At 41.2% G+C, this 16,533-nt stretch overlaps 1 protein-coding gene across 1 annotated transcript in view; it reads right to left on the reverse strand.

The window, feature by feature from the left end:
• Positions 1-16,533, reverse strand: part of CLCN7 (chloride voltage-gated channel 7) — a 373,281-nt gene that overhangs the window by 229,056 nt on the left and 127,692 nt on the right. Inside the window, exon 8 of the mRNA XM_053694644.1 lies at positions 11,441-11,503. Coding sequence (XP_053550619.1) covers positions 11,441-11,503 — 63 coding nt within the window. The remainder of the gene's footprint in view (positions 1-11,440; positions 11,504-16,533) is intronic.

Genomic DNA, 16,533 nt, shown 5'->3' on the forward strand with positions numbered 1-16,533 from the left:
AGCAATCGCGCTTTCTCTGATAAGTAGGCATTTTAGATAAAATGTTTGCAATAGAATTATCCATAACAGCCGTTAATTGTTGCATGGTAATAAGTATTGGCGCACTAGATGTACTAGGGGCCTCTTGTGTGGGCAAAACTGGTGTAGACACAGAAGGGGATGATGCAGTACCATGCTTACTCCCCTCATTTGAGGAATCATCTTGGGCAATATTATTATCTGTGGCATCATTGTCCCTACTTTGTTTGGACACTATGTCACAATTATCACATATATTTAAATGGGGAGAAACCTTGGCTTTCATACATATAGAACATCGCTTATCTGATGGTTCAGACATGTTAAACACCAAAAAACTCTGAGCCATCTCCGTGGAGATGTTGCCTGTGCAACGGCAAAGAGAATGACTGGGGTAGGCGGAGCCTAGGAGGGATCATGTGACCAGCTTTGCTGGGCTCTTTGTCATTTCCTGTTGGGGAAGAGAATATCCCACAAGTAAGGATGACGCCGTGGAACGGACACACCTATGTTGGAGAAAATACAGTAAAGTGTCAAGTTTGAGAAACAGACTTCACAGGTCCTCAACTGGCAGTTCCATTAAATAGCACCCGCAAAACACCAGTTTCAACGTCAACAGTGAAGAAGCGACTCCAGGATGCTGGTCTTCTAGGGAGAGTTGCAAAAAAAAAGCCATATCTCAGACTGGCCAATAAAAATAAAAGATTAAGATGGGCAAAAGAACACAGACACTGGACAAAGGAAGATTGGGGGGAAAAAGTGTTCTAATCTAAGTTTGAGGTGTTCGGATCACAAATCAAAATCACAGACTAAATGAAAAGATGCTGGAGAAGTGCTTGATGCCATCTGTCAACATGGTGGTGGAAATGTGATGGTCTGGGGGTGTTTTAGTGGTGATAAAGTGCTAGATTTATACAAACTAAAAAGGGAACTTGAGGAAGGAAGGCTATCACTCCATTTTGCAACCCCATGCTATACCCTGTGGACGGTACTTGACTGGAGCCAATTTCTTCCTACAAAAAGCTCAGCTGCAAACTATGTAACTATTTAGGAAAGAAGCAGTCAGCTGGTATGTTGTCTTTAATTGCACAGTCACTAGATCTCAACCTCATTGAGCTGTTGTGGGAGCAGCTTGACAATATGGTAAGTAAGAAGTGCCCATCAAGCCATGTAAGGTTTTGATAATGAAAGGGACATTCTACTCCAGAATTGTTATGGTTTAAAAAGATAGATAATCCCTTTAATACCTTTTCCCCAGTTTTCTATAACCAACACAATTATATTAATATACTTTTTCCTACTGCGATTAATTTGTATCTAAGCCTCTGCAAACTGCACCATTATTTCAGTTCTTTTGACAGATTTGCATTTAAGCCAATCAGTACTGACTCATAAATAACTCCATGGGAGTGAGCATGTTATCTATAGCTTTCCCCAAAGAATAGAGAGAGAACAAAGCAAATTTGATGTTAAAAGTAAACTGAAAAGTTGTATAAAATCGCATGTCCTATTTGAATCATGAAAGTTTAATTTTGACTAGACTGTCCCTTTAATTGTTGAAGTTCTCTCTTTGCGGCAATCAGTTGCCTAAGAATTGACAGATACATGTGTTGCTTATTTAAACGTGTTTCTTATGAGGGGGCTGGTGCAAAAGGTTGAGGGGCATTGTTTTTGTATAGGTTTTTTTTTTTTCTTCAACCAGAATTAAAAAATTAAGCTTGTGGTGAGTATCCATGAATTATCACGTGTGAGAAATATCCTTACTGACCAGTAGGAGGAGGCAGAAGATACCCCAACACACCAGAGCTTCAAATCCTGTCAACTTCCCATGATCCTCAGCCATACATATAGCCAAGTATATGAGGAACAAACTGAAAAACAGGAAAAATAAAGTGCGTGCTACTGCCATCTAAATAAAAATAAAGGAGCAGAGCTCGTAGACTCTCACCATTCTGAAAGAAATTAATTTAACAGGCAAGCATAAATGTTGTTTACAAAGAAAAAAATTGAGCTTGTTTTCCTTTTTTTATTTAATATTGGCGAGGGAGGCAGATTGATATGTAATGCATAGATTGTCAATGGTGGGATTTTTGAGGAGATTTTTTTAAAGTAAAAAGAAAATTTATGCTTACCTGATAAATTTATTTCTTTTTTGACACAATGAGTCCAGGGATCATCTTAATTACTGATGGGATTCAATACCCAAGCTAGAGTACACAGATGATACGAGAGGGACAAGACAGTGAACCTAAACGGAAGGCACAACTGCTTGAAGAACCTTTCTCCCAAAAACAGCCTCAGCCGAGGCAAAAGTGTCAAATTTGTAAAACTTTGAAAAAGTGTGAAGAGAGAACCAAATTGCAGCCTTGCAAATCTGTTCTACAGAAGCTTCATTTTTGAATGCCCATGAGAAAGCAACAGCCCTTGTGGAATGAGCCGTAAATCTCTCGGGAGGCTGCTGTCCAGCAGTCTCATAAGCAAAACGTATTATGCTCTTCAGCCAAAAAGAAAGAAGTAGCCGTAGCTTTCTGTCCCTTACGTTTTCCTGAGAAAACCACAAACAAAGAAGAAGAAGACTGGCGAAAGTCCTTAGTCGCCTGTAAATAAAACTTTAAAGCACGGACCACGTCCAAATTGTGCAGAAGTCTTTCCTTTTGAGAAGGATTAGGACACAAGGAAGGAACAACAATCTCCTGATTAATGTTCCAATCAGAAACAACCTTAGGAAAAAATCCTAATTTAGTATGTAAAACTACCTTATCTGAATGGAAAATAAGGTAAAGTGACTCATACCTGAATATTTAAAAGAGTCGTTCTGAACGCAAAAGACTTAAAAGGGAATACAAATTTAAAACCATGGTCTGAAAAGTTAATTATTAGCTGTTGCCAAACGTACTCCACGAGATTTGGAGTAAATACTGAGACTTTCCTTGTATTTATTAAATTGTTTTGCATATATAGCTACATTGTTTTTAAGACAATATCACAATTTGGAATACTAGTTAGGATATTTATGTTTTTTAAAGTGTTTTTTATGGATGAGAGTATGAATGTGATGTGAAAAGTATTACTAAGTGTATTATAAAATTGTAATAAATATTTTTCATGCAATATTATGTCCCTGTTGGTAAAGAGATTATTATTTAAAGTTTAAGCACACAATTATTGCTATAAAGTCTGCGATCCAACTTGAAGTTTTGTAGAGATATATATGAAAAACAGATCTAGTTTTTAGGACTAATTACCCACAGCTGTAAGCGCCTCTACACTATATTTTCTAATTCATTCCCTACTTTAAAACTGTCTAGGAAGGAGACAGTAACCGTAGAAAGGCAAGGTGGGCACAGCCTAGCGCCTCACACACACTAACTTTTTAAAGTGACTCATACTGTAATGCTGAGAGTTCTGACACTCTCCGAGCAGAAGAAATAGCCACAAGAAAAAGACTTTCCAAGATAGCAACTTAATATCTAAGGAATGCATAGGCTCAAACGGAACCCCTTGAAGAACTTTGAGAACTAAATTAAGACTCTGAGAAATTTGTTTAGACTCTTTAGATTTAAAATTGGTCTGAAGGTTCCCTCCTTTTTGGGAACCACGAACAGATTGGAATAAAAACCCTCTTGGATCTCCTCCAAAGAAGTCTCAGTCCTGAGAGACTCAGACAGAGCATCAAACCAATATGCTGCTGCACTAGTGACAGTAGCAATGCACGTCGCACGTTGAAATAGCAGACCCTGGTGAACATAAATCTTTTTAAGTAAACCCTCTAACTTCTTGTCCATGGGGTCCTTGAAAGCACAACTATCCTCTATTGGAATAGTGGTTCTCTTGGATAAGGTGGAAACAGTTCCTTCCACCTTAGGAACTGTTTGCCAAGCCTCCTTGAAAGAGTCAGCTATGGGAAACATCTTTTTAAAAATAGGGGAGGGAGAGAAGGGAATGCCTGGTCTCTCCCACTCCTTAGTAACGATCTCCGAAGCTCGCTTTGGAACCGGAAATACATCTGAGTAAGAAGGAACTTCAAAATATCTGTCCAATTTACTAGACTTCGCAGGGGCCACCACAACCGTGGAGTCAGTCGTCTAAAGTAACCAAAACCTCCCTGAGTAGCAGGCGGAGGTGTTCTAACTTAAACCTAAAAGTTACAACCTCTGAGTCCATCAGAGGCAATGAACCTTCATAATCTGAGATTTCACCCTCAGATGAAACAGCAGTACCCGCCTTGTCACGGCCTTGGGAGGGTACCTCCGAAACTGCAAGAATTATTTTGAAAAATTAACTCAAAAAAAGTTACTGTCTGTTTAAATACAAAATAGTCACTTTTTCTTTTGCTTGCAAACTGACAGTTTAAATAACGCTTCCTGATGTTCCAAAAAAAAAACAGAATTTATGTTTACCTGATAAATTACTTTCTCCAACGGTGTGTCCGGTCCACGGCGTCATCCTTACTTGTGGGATATTCTCTTCCCCAACAGGAAATGGCAAAGAGCCCAGCAAAGCTGGTCACATGATCCCTCCTAGGCTCCGCCTTCCCCAGTCATTCGACCGACGTAAAGGAGGAATATTTGCATAGGAGAAATCATATGATACCGTGGTGACTGTAGTTAGAGAAATTAAATCATCAGACCTGATTAAAAAACCAGGGCGGGCCGTGGACCGGACACACCGTTGGAGAAAGTAATTTATCAGGTAAACATAAATTCTGTTTTCTCCAACATAGGTGTGTCCGGTCCACGGCGTCATCCTTACTTGTGGGAACCAATACCAAAGCTTTAGGACACGGATGATGGGAGGGAGCAAATCAGGTCACCTAGATGGAAGGCACCACGGCTTGCAAAACCTTTCTCCCAAAAATAGCCTCAGAAGAAGCAAAAGTATCAAATTTGTAAAATTTGGTAAAAGTGTGCAGTGAAGACCAAGTCGCTGCCTTACATATCTGATCAACAGAAGCCTCGTTCTTGAAGGCCCATGTGGAAGCCACAGCCCTAGTGGAATGAGCTGTGATTCTTTCAGGAGGCTGCCGTCCGGCAGTCTCATAAGCCAATCTGATGATGCTTTTAAGCCAAAAAGAGAGAGAGGTAGAAGTTGCTTTTTGACCTCTCCTTTTACCAGAATAAACAACAAACAAGGAAGATGTTTGTCTGAAATCCTTTGTAGCCTCTAAATAGAATTTTAGAGCACGAACTACATCCAAATTGTGCAACAAACGTTCCTTCTTTGAAACTGGATTCGGACACAAAGAAGGCACAACTATCTCCTGGTTAATATTTTTATTAGAAACAACTTTCGGAAGAAAACCAGGTTTAGTACGCAAAACCACCTTATCTGCATGGAACACCAGATAAGGAGGAGAACACTGCAGAGCAGATAACTCTGAAACTCTTCTAGCAGAAGAAATTGCAACCAAAAATAAAACTTTCCAAGATAATAACTTAATATCTACGGAATGTAAGGGTTCAAACGGAACCCCTTGAAGAACTGAAAGAACTAAATTGAGACTCCAAGGAGGAGTCAAAGGTTTGTAAACAGGCTTGATTCTAACCAGAGCCTGAACAAAAGCCTGAACATCTGGCACAGCCGCCAGCTTCTTGTGAAGTAAAACAGATAAAGCAGAAATCTGTCCCTTCAAAGAACTTGCAGATAATCCTTTCTCCAAACCCTCTTGTAGAAAGGATAGAATCTTAGGAATTTTTACCCTGTTCCATGGGAATCCTTTCGATTCGCACCAACAGATATATTTCTTCCATACTTTATGGTAAATTTTCCTAGTTACAGGCTTTCTAGCCTGAATAAGAGTATCAATGACAGAATCTGAGAACCCACGCTTTGATAAAATCAAGCGTTCAATCTCCAAGCAGTCAGTTGGAGTGATGCCAGATTCGGATGTTCGAACGGACCTTGAACAAGAAGGTCCCGTCTCAAAGGTAGCTTCCATGGTGGAGCCGATGACATATTCACCAGGTCTGCATACCAAGTTCTGCGTGGCCACGCAGGAGCTATCAAGATCACCGAAGCCCTCTCTTGATTGATCCTGGCTACCAGCCTGGGAATGAGAGGAAACGGTGGGAACACATAAGCTAGGTTGAAGGTCCAGGGCGCTACTAGTGCATCTACTAGAGTCGCCTTGGGATCCCTGGATCTGGACCCGTAGCAAGGAACCTTGAAGTTCTGACGAGACGCCATCAGATCCATGTCTGGAATGCCCCATAATTGAGTTATTTGGGCAAAGATTTCCGGATGGAGTTCCCACTCCCCCGGATGAAATGTCTGACGACTCAGAAAATCCGCTTCCCAATTTTCCACTCCTGGGATGTGGATTGCAGACAAGTGGCAGGAGTGAAGCTCCGCCCATTGAATTACTTTGGTCACTTCTTCCATCGCCAGGGAACTCCTTGTTCCCCCCTGATGGTTGATATATGCAACAGTCGTCATGTTGTCTGATTGAAACCTTATGAATTTGGCCTTTGCTAGTTGAGGCCAAGCCTTGAGAGCATTGAATATCGCTCTCAGTTCCAGAATGTTTATCGGGAGAAGAGATTCTTCCCGAGACCATAGACCCTGAGCCTTCAGGTGTTTCCAGACCGCGCCCCAGCCCACCAGGCTGGCGTCGGTCGTTACAATGACCCACTCTGGTCTTCTGAAGCTCATCCCTTGGGACAGGTTGTCCAGGGTCAGCCACCAATGGAGTGAATCTCTGGTCCTCTGATCTACTTGGATCGTCGGGGACAAATCTGTATAATCCCCATTCCACTGTCTGAGCATGCACAGTTGTAATGGTCTTAGATGAATTCGCGCAAAAGGAACTATGTCCATTGCCGCAACCATCAAACCTATTACTTCCATGCACTGCGCTATGGAAGGAAGAAGAACAGAATGAAGTACTTGACAAGAGCTTAGAAGTTTTGATTTTCTGGCTTCTGTCAGAAAAATCTTCATTTCCAAGGAGTCTATTATTGTTCCCAAGAAGGGAACTCTTGTTGACGGGAATAGAGAACTTTTTTCTACGTTCACTTTCCACCCGTGAGATCTGAGAAAGGCTAGGACAATGTCCGTATGAGCCTTTGCTTGTGGTAGAGACGACGCTTGAATCAGTATGTCGTCCAAGTAGGGTACTACTGCAATGCCCCTTGGCCTTAGCACCGCTAGAAGGGACCCTAGTACCTTTGTGAAAATTCTTGGAGCAGTGGCTAGTCCGAATGGAAGTGCCACAAACTGGTAATGCTTGTCCAGAAAGGCGAATCTTAGGAACCGATGATGTTCCTTGTGGATAGGAATATGTAGATACGCATCCTTTAAATCCACCGTGGTCATGAATTGACCTTCCTGGATGGTAGGAAGAATTGTCCGAATGGTTTCCATCTTGAACGATGGGACCTTGAGATCCAAAATTGGCCTGAATGTTCCCTCTTTTTTGGGAACTATGAACAGATTGGAGTAAAACCCCATCCCTTGTTCTCCTAATGGAACAGGATGAATCACTCCCATTTTTAACAGGTCTTCTACACAATGTAAGAATGCCTGTCTTTTTATTTGGTCTGAAGACAATTGAGACCTGTGGAACCTTCCCCTTGGGGGTAGGTCCTTGAATTCCAGGAGATAACCTTGAGAAACTATTTCTAGCGCCCAAGGATCCTGAACATCTCTTGCCCAAGCCTGAGCGAAGAGAGAGAGTCTGCCCCCCACCAGATCCGGTCCCGGATCGGGGGCCAGCATCTCATGCTGTCTTGGTAGCGGTAGCGGGCTTCTTGGCCTGCTTACCTTTGTTCCAGCCTTGCATCGGTCTCCAGGCTGGCTTGGTTTGAGAAGAATTACCCTCTTGCTTAGAGGATGTAGAATTCGAGGCTGGTCCGTTTCTGCGAAAGGGACGAAAATTTGTTTTATTTTTAGCCTTAAAAGACCTATCCTGAGGAAGGGCGTGGCCCTTTCCCCCAGTGATGTCTGAAATAATCTCTTTCAAGTCAGGGCCAAACAGCGTTTTCCCCTTGAAAGGGATGTTAAGCAATCTGTTCTTGGAGGACACATCCGCTGACCAAGACTTCAGCCAAAGCGCTCTGCGTGCCACAATAGCAAAACCTGAATTTTTCGCCGCTAATCTAGCTAATTGCAAAGTGGCGTCTAAGGTAAAAGAGTTAGCCAACTTAAGTGCTTGAACTCTGTCCATAACCTCCTCATAAGAGGATGCTTGATTGAGCGACTTTTCTAGTTCCTCGAACCAGAAACACGCTGCTGTAGTGACAGGAACAATGCATGAAATTGGTTGTAGAAGGTAACCTTGCTGAACAAACATCTTTTTAAGCAAACCCTCTAATTTTTTATCCATAGGATCTTTGAAAGCACAACTATCTTCTATAGGGATAGTGGTGCGTTTGTTTAGAGTAGAAACCGCCCCCTCGACCTTGGGGACTGTCTGCCATAAGTCCTTCCTGGGGTCGACCATAGGAAATAATTTCTTAAATATAGGGGGAGGGACAAAAGGTATGCCGGGCCTTTCCCATTCTTTATTTACAATGTCCGCCACCCGCTTGGGTATAGGAAAAGCTTCGGGGGGCACCGGGACCTCTAGGAACTTGTCCATCTTACATAATTTCTCTGGAATGACCAAATTGTCACAATCATCCAGAGTAGATAACACCTCCTTAAGCAGAGCGCGGAGATGTTCCAATTTAAATTTAAATGTAATAACGTCAGGTTCAGCTTGTTGAGAAATTTTTCCTGAATCTGAAATTTCTCCCTCAGACAAAACCTCCCTAGCCCCTTCAGACTGGTGTAAGGGCATGTCAGAACCATTATCATCAGCGTCCTCATGCTCTTCAGTATCTAAAACAGAGCAGTCGCGCTTTCGCTGATAAGTGGGCATTTTGGCTAAAATGTTTTTAATAGAATTATCCATTACAGCCGTTAATTGTTGCATAGTAAGGAGGATTGGCGCACTAGATTCACTAGGGACCTCCTGAGTGGGCAAGACTGGTGTAGACATAGAAGGAGATGATGCAGTACCATGCTTACTCCCCTCACTTAAGAAATCATTTTGGGCAACATTATTATCAGTGGCATCATTGTCCCTACTTTGTTTGTCACATTCATCACATATATTTAAATGGAGAGGAACCTTGGCTTCCGAACATACAGAACATCGTCTATCTGATAGTTCAGACATGTTAATAGGCATAAACTTGATAACAAAGCACAAAAAACGTTTTAAAATAAAACCGTTACTGTCTCTTTAAATTTTAAACTGAACACACTTTTTTTACTGAATATACGCAAAAGTATGAAGGAAATGTTCAAAATTCACCAAAATTTCACCACAGTGTAATAAAGCCTTAAAAGTATTGCACACCAAATTTGAAAGCTTTAGCTCTTAAAATAACGGAACCGGAGCCGTTTTTACATTTAACCCCTATACAGTCCCTGGTATCTGCTTTGCTGAGACCCAACCAAGCCCAGAGGGGAATACGATACCAAATGACGCCTTCAATAAGCTTTTTCAGTGGATCTGAGCTCCTCACACATGCATCTGCATGCCTTGCTTCTCAAAAACAACTGCGCATTAGTGGCGCGAAAATGAGGCTCTGCCTATGACTAGAAAAGGCCCCCAGTGAAAACGGTGTCCAATACAGTGCCTGCCGTTTTTTTAATAAAATTCCCAAGATTAAAATAACTCTCCAAAGTTATAAACCATTAAATATGCTTATAAAGTAATCGTTTTGGCCCAGAAAAATGTCTACCAGTCTTTAAAGCCCTTGTGAAGCCCTTTTATTCTTATATTGAAAATTAAGAAAATGGCTTACCGGATCCCATAGGGAAAATGACAGCTTCCAGCATTACCAAGTCTTGTTAGAAATGTGTCATACCTCAAGCAGCCAAAGTCTGCTCACTGTTTCCCCCAACTGAAGTTAATTCCTCTCAACAGTCCTGTGTGGAAACAGCCATCGATTTTAGTAACGGTTGCTAAAATCATTTTCCTCTTACAAACAGAAATCTTATCTCTTTTCTGTTTCAGAGTAAATAGTACATACCAGCACTATTTTAAAATAACAAACTCTTGATAGAAGAATAAAAACTACATTTAAACACCAAAAAACTCTGAGCCATCTCCGTGGAGATGTTGCCTGTGCAACGGCAAAGAGAATGACTGGGGAAGGCGGAGCCTAGGAGGGATCATGTGACCAGCTTTGCTGGGCTCTTTGCCATTTCCTGTTGGGGAAGAGAATATCCCACAAGTAAGGATGACGCCGTGGACCGGACACACCTATGTTGGAGAAAATACAAAAGCAACCTCTGCACCTCAGGACTCTGCTGAAGTGCTCCTACCTTACTGAAGATTGTTAAAAGACTCTTTTCCTGTCTGCAAACGATCCGATCGAAAATCCAACAACAGCTGATATCACAGAAAAGACTGCATCTGTACTAGCAGCACATGTTCTTCCATGCGACTCCAGAACAGACCGGTCAAATACTAGGACTAATTTGTACTAATGCGCACTTCCCTCAGCTTCTCTATAAACTGAAGCGCTACGGAGTGTCGTGCAAAAACCGGAAGGACCGCCCATCGTGGGCGTGACTTAAACCTGCATCCATTAAACAAATGAAACCACCGTCGCCCTTAACGATACGTAGATCTTGCAGCATAACCCCTCTTATGTTATAACAGTGTGCTAATAAAAATGTACTTCTCCCAGAAAACTTAAGGTAGCACTTACCTTGACTTCTGCCTGGCAGCTTTCAGGTTTGAGAGATCCTATCCCTCACATCGACCTGAGGAGAATAAAATGCTGAGTTAAAGATTACCTCAGACTAAAAGATATAGGGCAGCAAGAAATATGTGAGAATTATGTCCCACAAGTTCCCATTGCTCTAAAGCCACCAAGGCTCTACTGAAGAGACTGATATGGACTATGGCTACACCCCAGGACAAAGCAGCACAATCTTGCACTACTTTAAATATAATAAACTCTTGATTGTAGAATCTTTTCTAACACCTCACTTTACCTCTTCTTATCACTAACATAGGCAAAGAGAATGACTGGGGTGGGAGGGAAGGGAGGGGCTATTTAACAGCTCTGCTGTGGTGCTCTTTGCCTCCTCCTGCTGACCAGGAGGTGAATATCCCATCAGTAATTAAGATGATCCGTGGACTCATCCTGTCTTAAAAAAGAAACATTGAAAACTGAAGTTTTCAATACTTTTTCAAATGGTATTGTGGATTAATTGTAGTAAAGTGTGTGCTGCTGCAATTTTTTTTTAAATAAAACATTTACTATCACTTAGTTTTATGTATTTTACAGCATCTCCGTATACACTCAGCTAGGAATATGGCATTGCTATACAAATAAATTATAACTTTATTGACATACATACTAATGTTGTTTCCTAAGGCTTTCTAAATAACTATTATAAACAAGAAAATGACGCTCACCTTTCCAACAGCAAGGCCCCCGGCCACAGACAATATGACACCGCAAACTTTAACCACCAATGTCTGGAAAACAAACAAACATACTTATAAACCTTACAGCATATTAATTCCCAGAAGTCATGTGCTTCAATAACTCATACGGAAAAAGTTACAAACGGCCCACTTTTTTCTACCATTTATACTGTTACTTAAATCCACAGATAGGTTAGGAGAAATTATTTGACATTGTGTTTAATGGGACATAACGTCAGGGAAAAGTTAATTCAGACACAGCATGCAATTTAACAAAAAATACTTCTATTAGAAAAATGTACTTTGTTCTCTTTAGCACTATGTCACCAGTGTTTGCAACAATTCTCTGTTGGTATCCTTTGTTGAAAAGCATGCCAAGTAGTTGTGAATTGCTGCTCCTTCTACAAAGGACACCAAGAAAATTAAGTAAAGGTAATAACTAAATTGAAATGTTTTTATTTTTAAATAGTATCACTGCATTTAAGAGATAGCTCAACTGCCGCCCAGAGGACATAATCAAGAATTACAGAAAAGACAAATTTATTTTGTGTGTTTAACCCCTTAAGGACAAGGATATTTTTCAATTTCTTTCCCTTAAGGACCAGGGCTATCTTTACATTTCTGCGGTGTTTGTGTTTAGCTGTAATTTTCCTCTTACTCATTTATTGTACCCACACATATTATATACCGTTTTTCTCGCCATTAAATGGACTTTCTAAAGATACCATTATTTTCATTATATCTTATAAATTTACTATAAAAAATTTTTTATAAAATAGGAGGTAAAAAAACAACATACTTTTTCTAACTTTGACCCCCAAAATCTGTTACACATCTACAACCACCAAAAAACAACCATGCTAAATAGTTTATAAATTTTGTCCTGAGTTTAGAAATACCCAATGTTTACATGTTCTTTGCTTTTTTTGCAAGTTATAGGGCCATAAATACAAGTAGCACTTTGCTATTTACAAACCACTTATCAAAATTAGCGCTAGTTACATTGGGACACTGATATCTTTCAGGAATCCCTGAATATCCCTTGACATGTATATATTTTTTTTTTGAAGACATCCCAAAGTATGGATCTAGGCCCATTTTGGTATATTTCATGCCACCATTTCACCGCCAAATGAGATCAAATAAAAAAAAAATGTTCACTTTTTCAAAAGTTTTTCACAAACTTTAGGTTTCTCACTGAAATTATTTGCAAACATACTTGTGCAATTATGGCATAAATGGTTGTAAACACTTCTCTGGGATCCCCTTTGTTCAGAAATAGCACACATATATGGCTTTGGAATTGCTTTTTTAGTAATTTAGAAGGCCGCTAAATGCCACTGCGCACCACACGTGTATTATGCCCAGCAGTGAAGGGGTTAATTAGGGAGCATGTAGGGAGCTTCTAGGGTTAATTTTAGCTTTAGTGTAGTAGAAAACCCCAAGTATTGATCTAGGCCCATCTTGGTATATTTAATGCCACCATTTCATCGCCAAATGTGATCAAATGAAAAAAAAAACGTAAATTTTTTAACAATTATAGGTTTCTCACTGAAATTATTTACAAACAGCTTGTGCAATTATGGCACAAATGGTTGTAAAAGCTTCTCTGTAATCCCCTTTGTTCAGAAATAGCAGACATATATGGCTTTGGCGTTGCGTCTTGGTAATTAGAAGGCCGCTAAATGCAGCTGCGTACAACACGTGTATTATGCACAGCAGTGAAGGGGTTAATTAGGGAGCTTGTAGGCAGCTTGCAGGGTTAATTTTAGCTTAAGTGTAGAGATCAGCCTCCCACCTGACATATCACACCCCCTGATCCCTCCCACACAGCTCTCTCAGAAAGTCTGCCAGTACTAAAATAAAAGGTATTTTAATATATATATATATATATATATATATATATATATATTTACATATGCTGATGTGTAAGATCCCCCCTTAGCCCCCAACAGCTCTCTATCCCTCCCCCTCTACCTTATTGGTAGCCATCTTGGGTACTGGCAGCTGTCTGCCAGTACCCAGTTTACTAAAAAAAAGCTTTTTTTTTATTTATTTTTATTTTTTCTGTAGTGTAGCTTCCACCCCAAAAGACCAACCCTCTCCCAGATCCCTTAGATGCTTTTTTTTTTATAAAATATTACCCCACTCTCTTACTTTTTTTTTTACATTTTCTGTAGTGTAGCCATTCCCACCCGCTTCTACCCGTGCACGCGCGCGCAGCTCCCTGCGCAACCCCGACGATCCCACTCTCCTCGACATCATAGGGCCCATCGATGGCCGCCCACCCGCCTCCCACCCACCAATGATACCGGCCATTGATGTCCGGTGCAGAGAGGGCCACAGAGTGGCTCTCTCTGCATCGGATGGCCAAGGGGTGTTATTGCAGCAATAACCGGAAAGCGGCTGGAAGTGATCAGGATCGCTTCCAGCCGCTTTAAACCCCAATGTCGTACAGGGTTCGTCGCTGGTCTTTAAAGACCAGTTTGTGCAAGACGTACCATGTACGACATGAGTCGTTAAGGGGTTAAAGAGCCATTAGAGTGGAAAAATGGCATGCTCTTAAAAGGGACAGTTTACTCAAAAAATGTCTCCCCTTTAATTTGTTCCTAATTATCTACTTGCCTGCTGGAGTGTATTAAATTGTTTACAAGTATTTCCATTACCAGTGGGTTATGGAAAAGATTTACCTATGGGCCAGATTACAAGGGTGCAATATCAATATTGCGGACCCACACTAAGTATAGTGCACAATCTAATATTACAAGTTCATGGTAAATAAAAATGTACTAGAGAGCGCAGCCAGCATAGTTTAGCAAGCCCTATACTTTCAAGGGTTATCATAGCCGCTCTAAACATTGTTCAAATTATAAGTGTTGAATGGTGTACTGCGCTTGCGCTAACCTTTTTTAGACCCATTATTTTATGGAAACTAAAACTTTATGATTGTAAACATACATCTGTTTAGTATTCTCAGGCTATGTAACCACCAATCAGCAAGTGCTACCCAGATGCTGAACAAAAAAATGGGTAGGCTCCTAAGCTTTTTCAAATAAAGATACCAAGAGAATGAAGAAAAATTGATAATAGGAGTAAACTAGAAAGTTGCTTAAAATTACATGCCCTATCTGAATCATGAAAGAAAAAAACATAATTTATGCTTACCAGATAAACTAATTTCCTTCCTGGCAGGGAAAGTCTACAACTTTATTCCTTACTGTTGGGAAATAGAACACCAGGAGGAGGCAAAGACACCCCAGCCAAAGGCTTAAATATCCCTCCAACTTCCCCTATCCCCCAGTCATTCTGCTGAGGGAACAAGGAAAAGTAGAAGAAACATCAGGGTATAAAAGGTGCCAGAAGAAATAATATAAAAAGGGAGCCGAACATCAGAAAAATAAATTTTGGGTGGGGTCATGGACTCTCCCTGCCAGGAAGGAAAGGAATTTATCTGGTAAGCATAAATTATGTTTTCCTTCCATAAGGCAGGGAGAGTCCACAACTTCATTCCTTACTGTTGGGAAAACTATAGCCAATCTCCAGAGGACACTGAATGAATAACGGGAGGGAACAGAAAAACGATGCAGACCCTATTCTGAGGGCACCACAGCCTGCAAAACTTTTCTCCCAAAAGCTGCTTCAGCCGAAGCAAACACATCAAACTTGTAAAATTTAGAAAAAGTGTAAGGAGAAGGTAACCGCCTTACAAATCTGATTCATTGAGGCTTTGTTCTTAAAAGTCCAAGAGAAAGCCACTGCTCTAGTGGAATGAGCCGTTATCCTCTCAGGAGGTCGTCGCCCCGCTGTCTCATAAGCTAAGCGGATGACTCCTCAAACAGAAAGATAGAGAAGTAGTAGTAGCCTTCTGCCCCTTAAGCTTCCCCGTATACATGGCAAAGAGGAAGATTGTCTAAATTCCTTAGTAGCTTGAAGATAGAACTTCAAGGCACGAACCACATCTAGATTATGAAGCAAACGCTTCTTTGCTGAAGAAGGATTGGGACACAGAGAAGGAACACCAATTTATTGATTAATGTTACAATTCGACCCCACCTTAGGGAGGAACCCTAGTTTAGTGTGTAAAACCGCCTTATCAGCATGAAAAACCAGATAAGGGGGATCACATTGCACAGCAGAAATCTCAGAATCTCTGCGCACATAGGCAATGACCTTAAATTATTGTCTTGCAAGGTTCTTTTTTTGTTGGCTAACAGTATGAATAGGCTCAAACGGAGCCTGCTGCAAAACACTAAGAACAAGATTGAGGCTCCAAGGCGGAGCCCAAGATCTGAACATGGGTCTGATCCTAGCCAGAGCCTTAACAAAGGACTGCACATCCGGAAGCTCAGCCAATCTTTTGTGCAGTAACAAAGACAGGGCCAATATCTGTCCCTTCAGGGAACTAGCAGATAGACCCTTCTCCAGTCCATCCTGGAGAAAAAAGATACAATTCTGGCAACCTTAACCTTATGCCAGGAAAAGCCACACTCTTCACACCAGTACAAATAAGTCCTCCATACCTTATGGTAGATACAACAAATAAATGGCTTACGAGCTTCAACCAGAGTGTCGTCCCCCACTCACTGAATATCTCTGCAAACACCTTGGGGTGAAGAGATCATTCCCAAAGGTAAAAGGATTGCCTGATGAGGAAGTCCGCTTCCCAGTTGTCCACACCCGGAATGTGGATCACTGACAGCAGTGTACATTTGTGAGTCTCCGCCCACTCTAGTATCTGAGATACTACTCTCATCGCCAAGGAACTTCTCGTTCCCCCTTGGAGGTTGATATAGGCAACCAAGGTTATATTGTCTGATAAACTGGGACGAACCTAGAAGGGGCCAAGCCAAGCCTTCAAGGTATTGAAGATTGCCCGGAGTTCCAAAATATTGATCAGAAGGGAGGACTCCTCCCGTGTCCACAAACCTTGCGCTTTCTTGGCACCTCAAACGGCTTTCCAGCCGGAAAGGCTTGCGTCCATAATCTAAATCTCAGAGGAAGGTCTCAAAAAACAGAATTTATGTTTACCTGATAAATTACTTTCTCCAACGGTGTGTCCGGTCCACGGCGTCATCCTTACT

This window comes from Bombina bombina, chromosome 11 (assembly GCF_027579735.1).
Source record: "Bombina bombina isolate aBomBom1 chromosome 11, aBomBom1.pri, whole genome shotgun sequence".
Taxonomy (NCBI): Eukaryota; Metazoa; Chordata; class Amphibia; order Anura; family Bombinatoridae; genus Bombina; species Bombina bombina.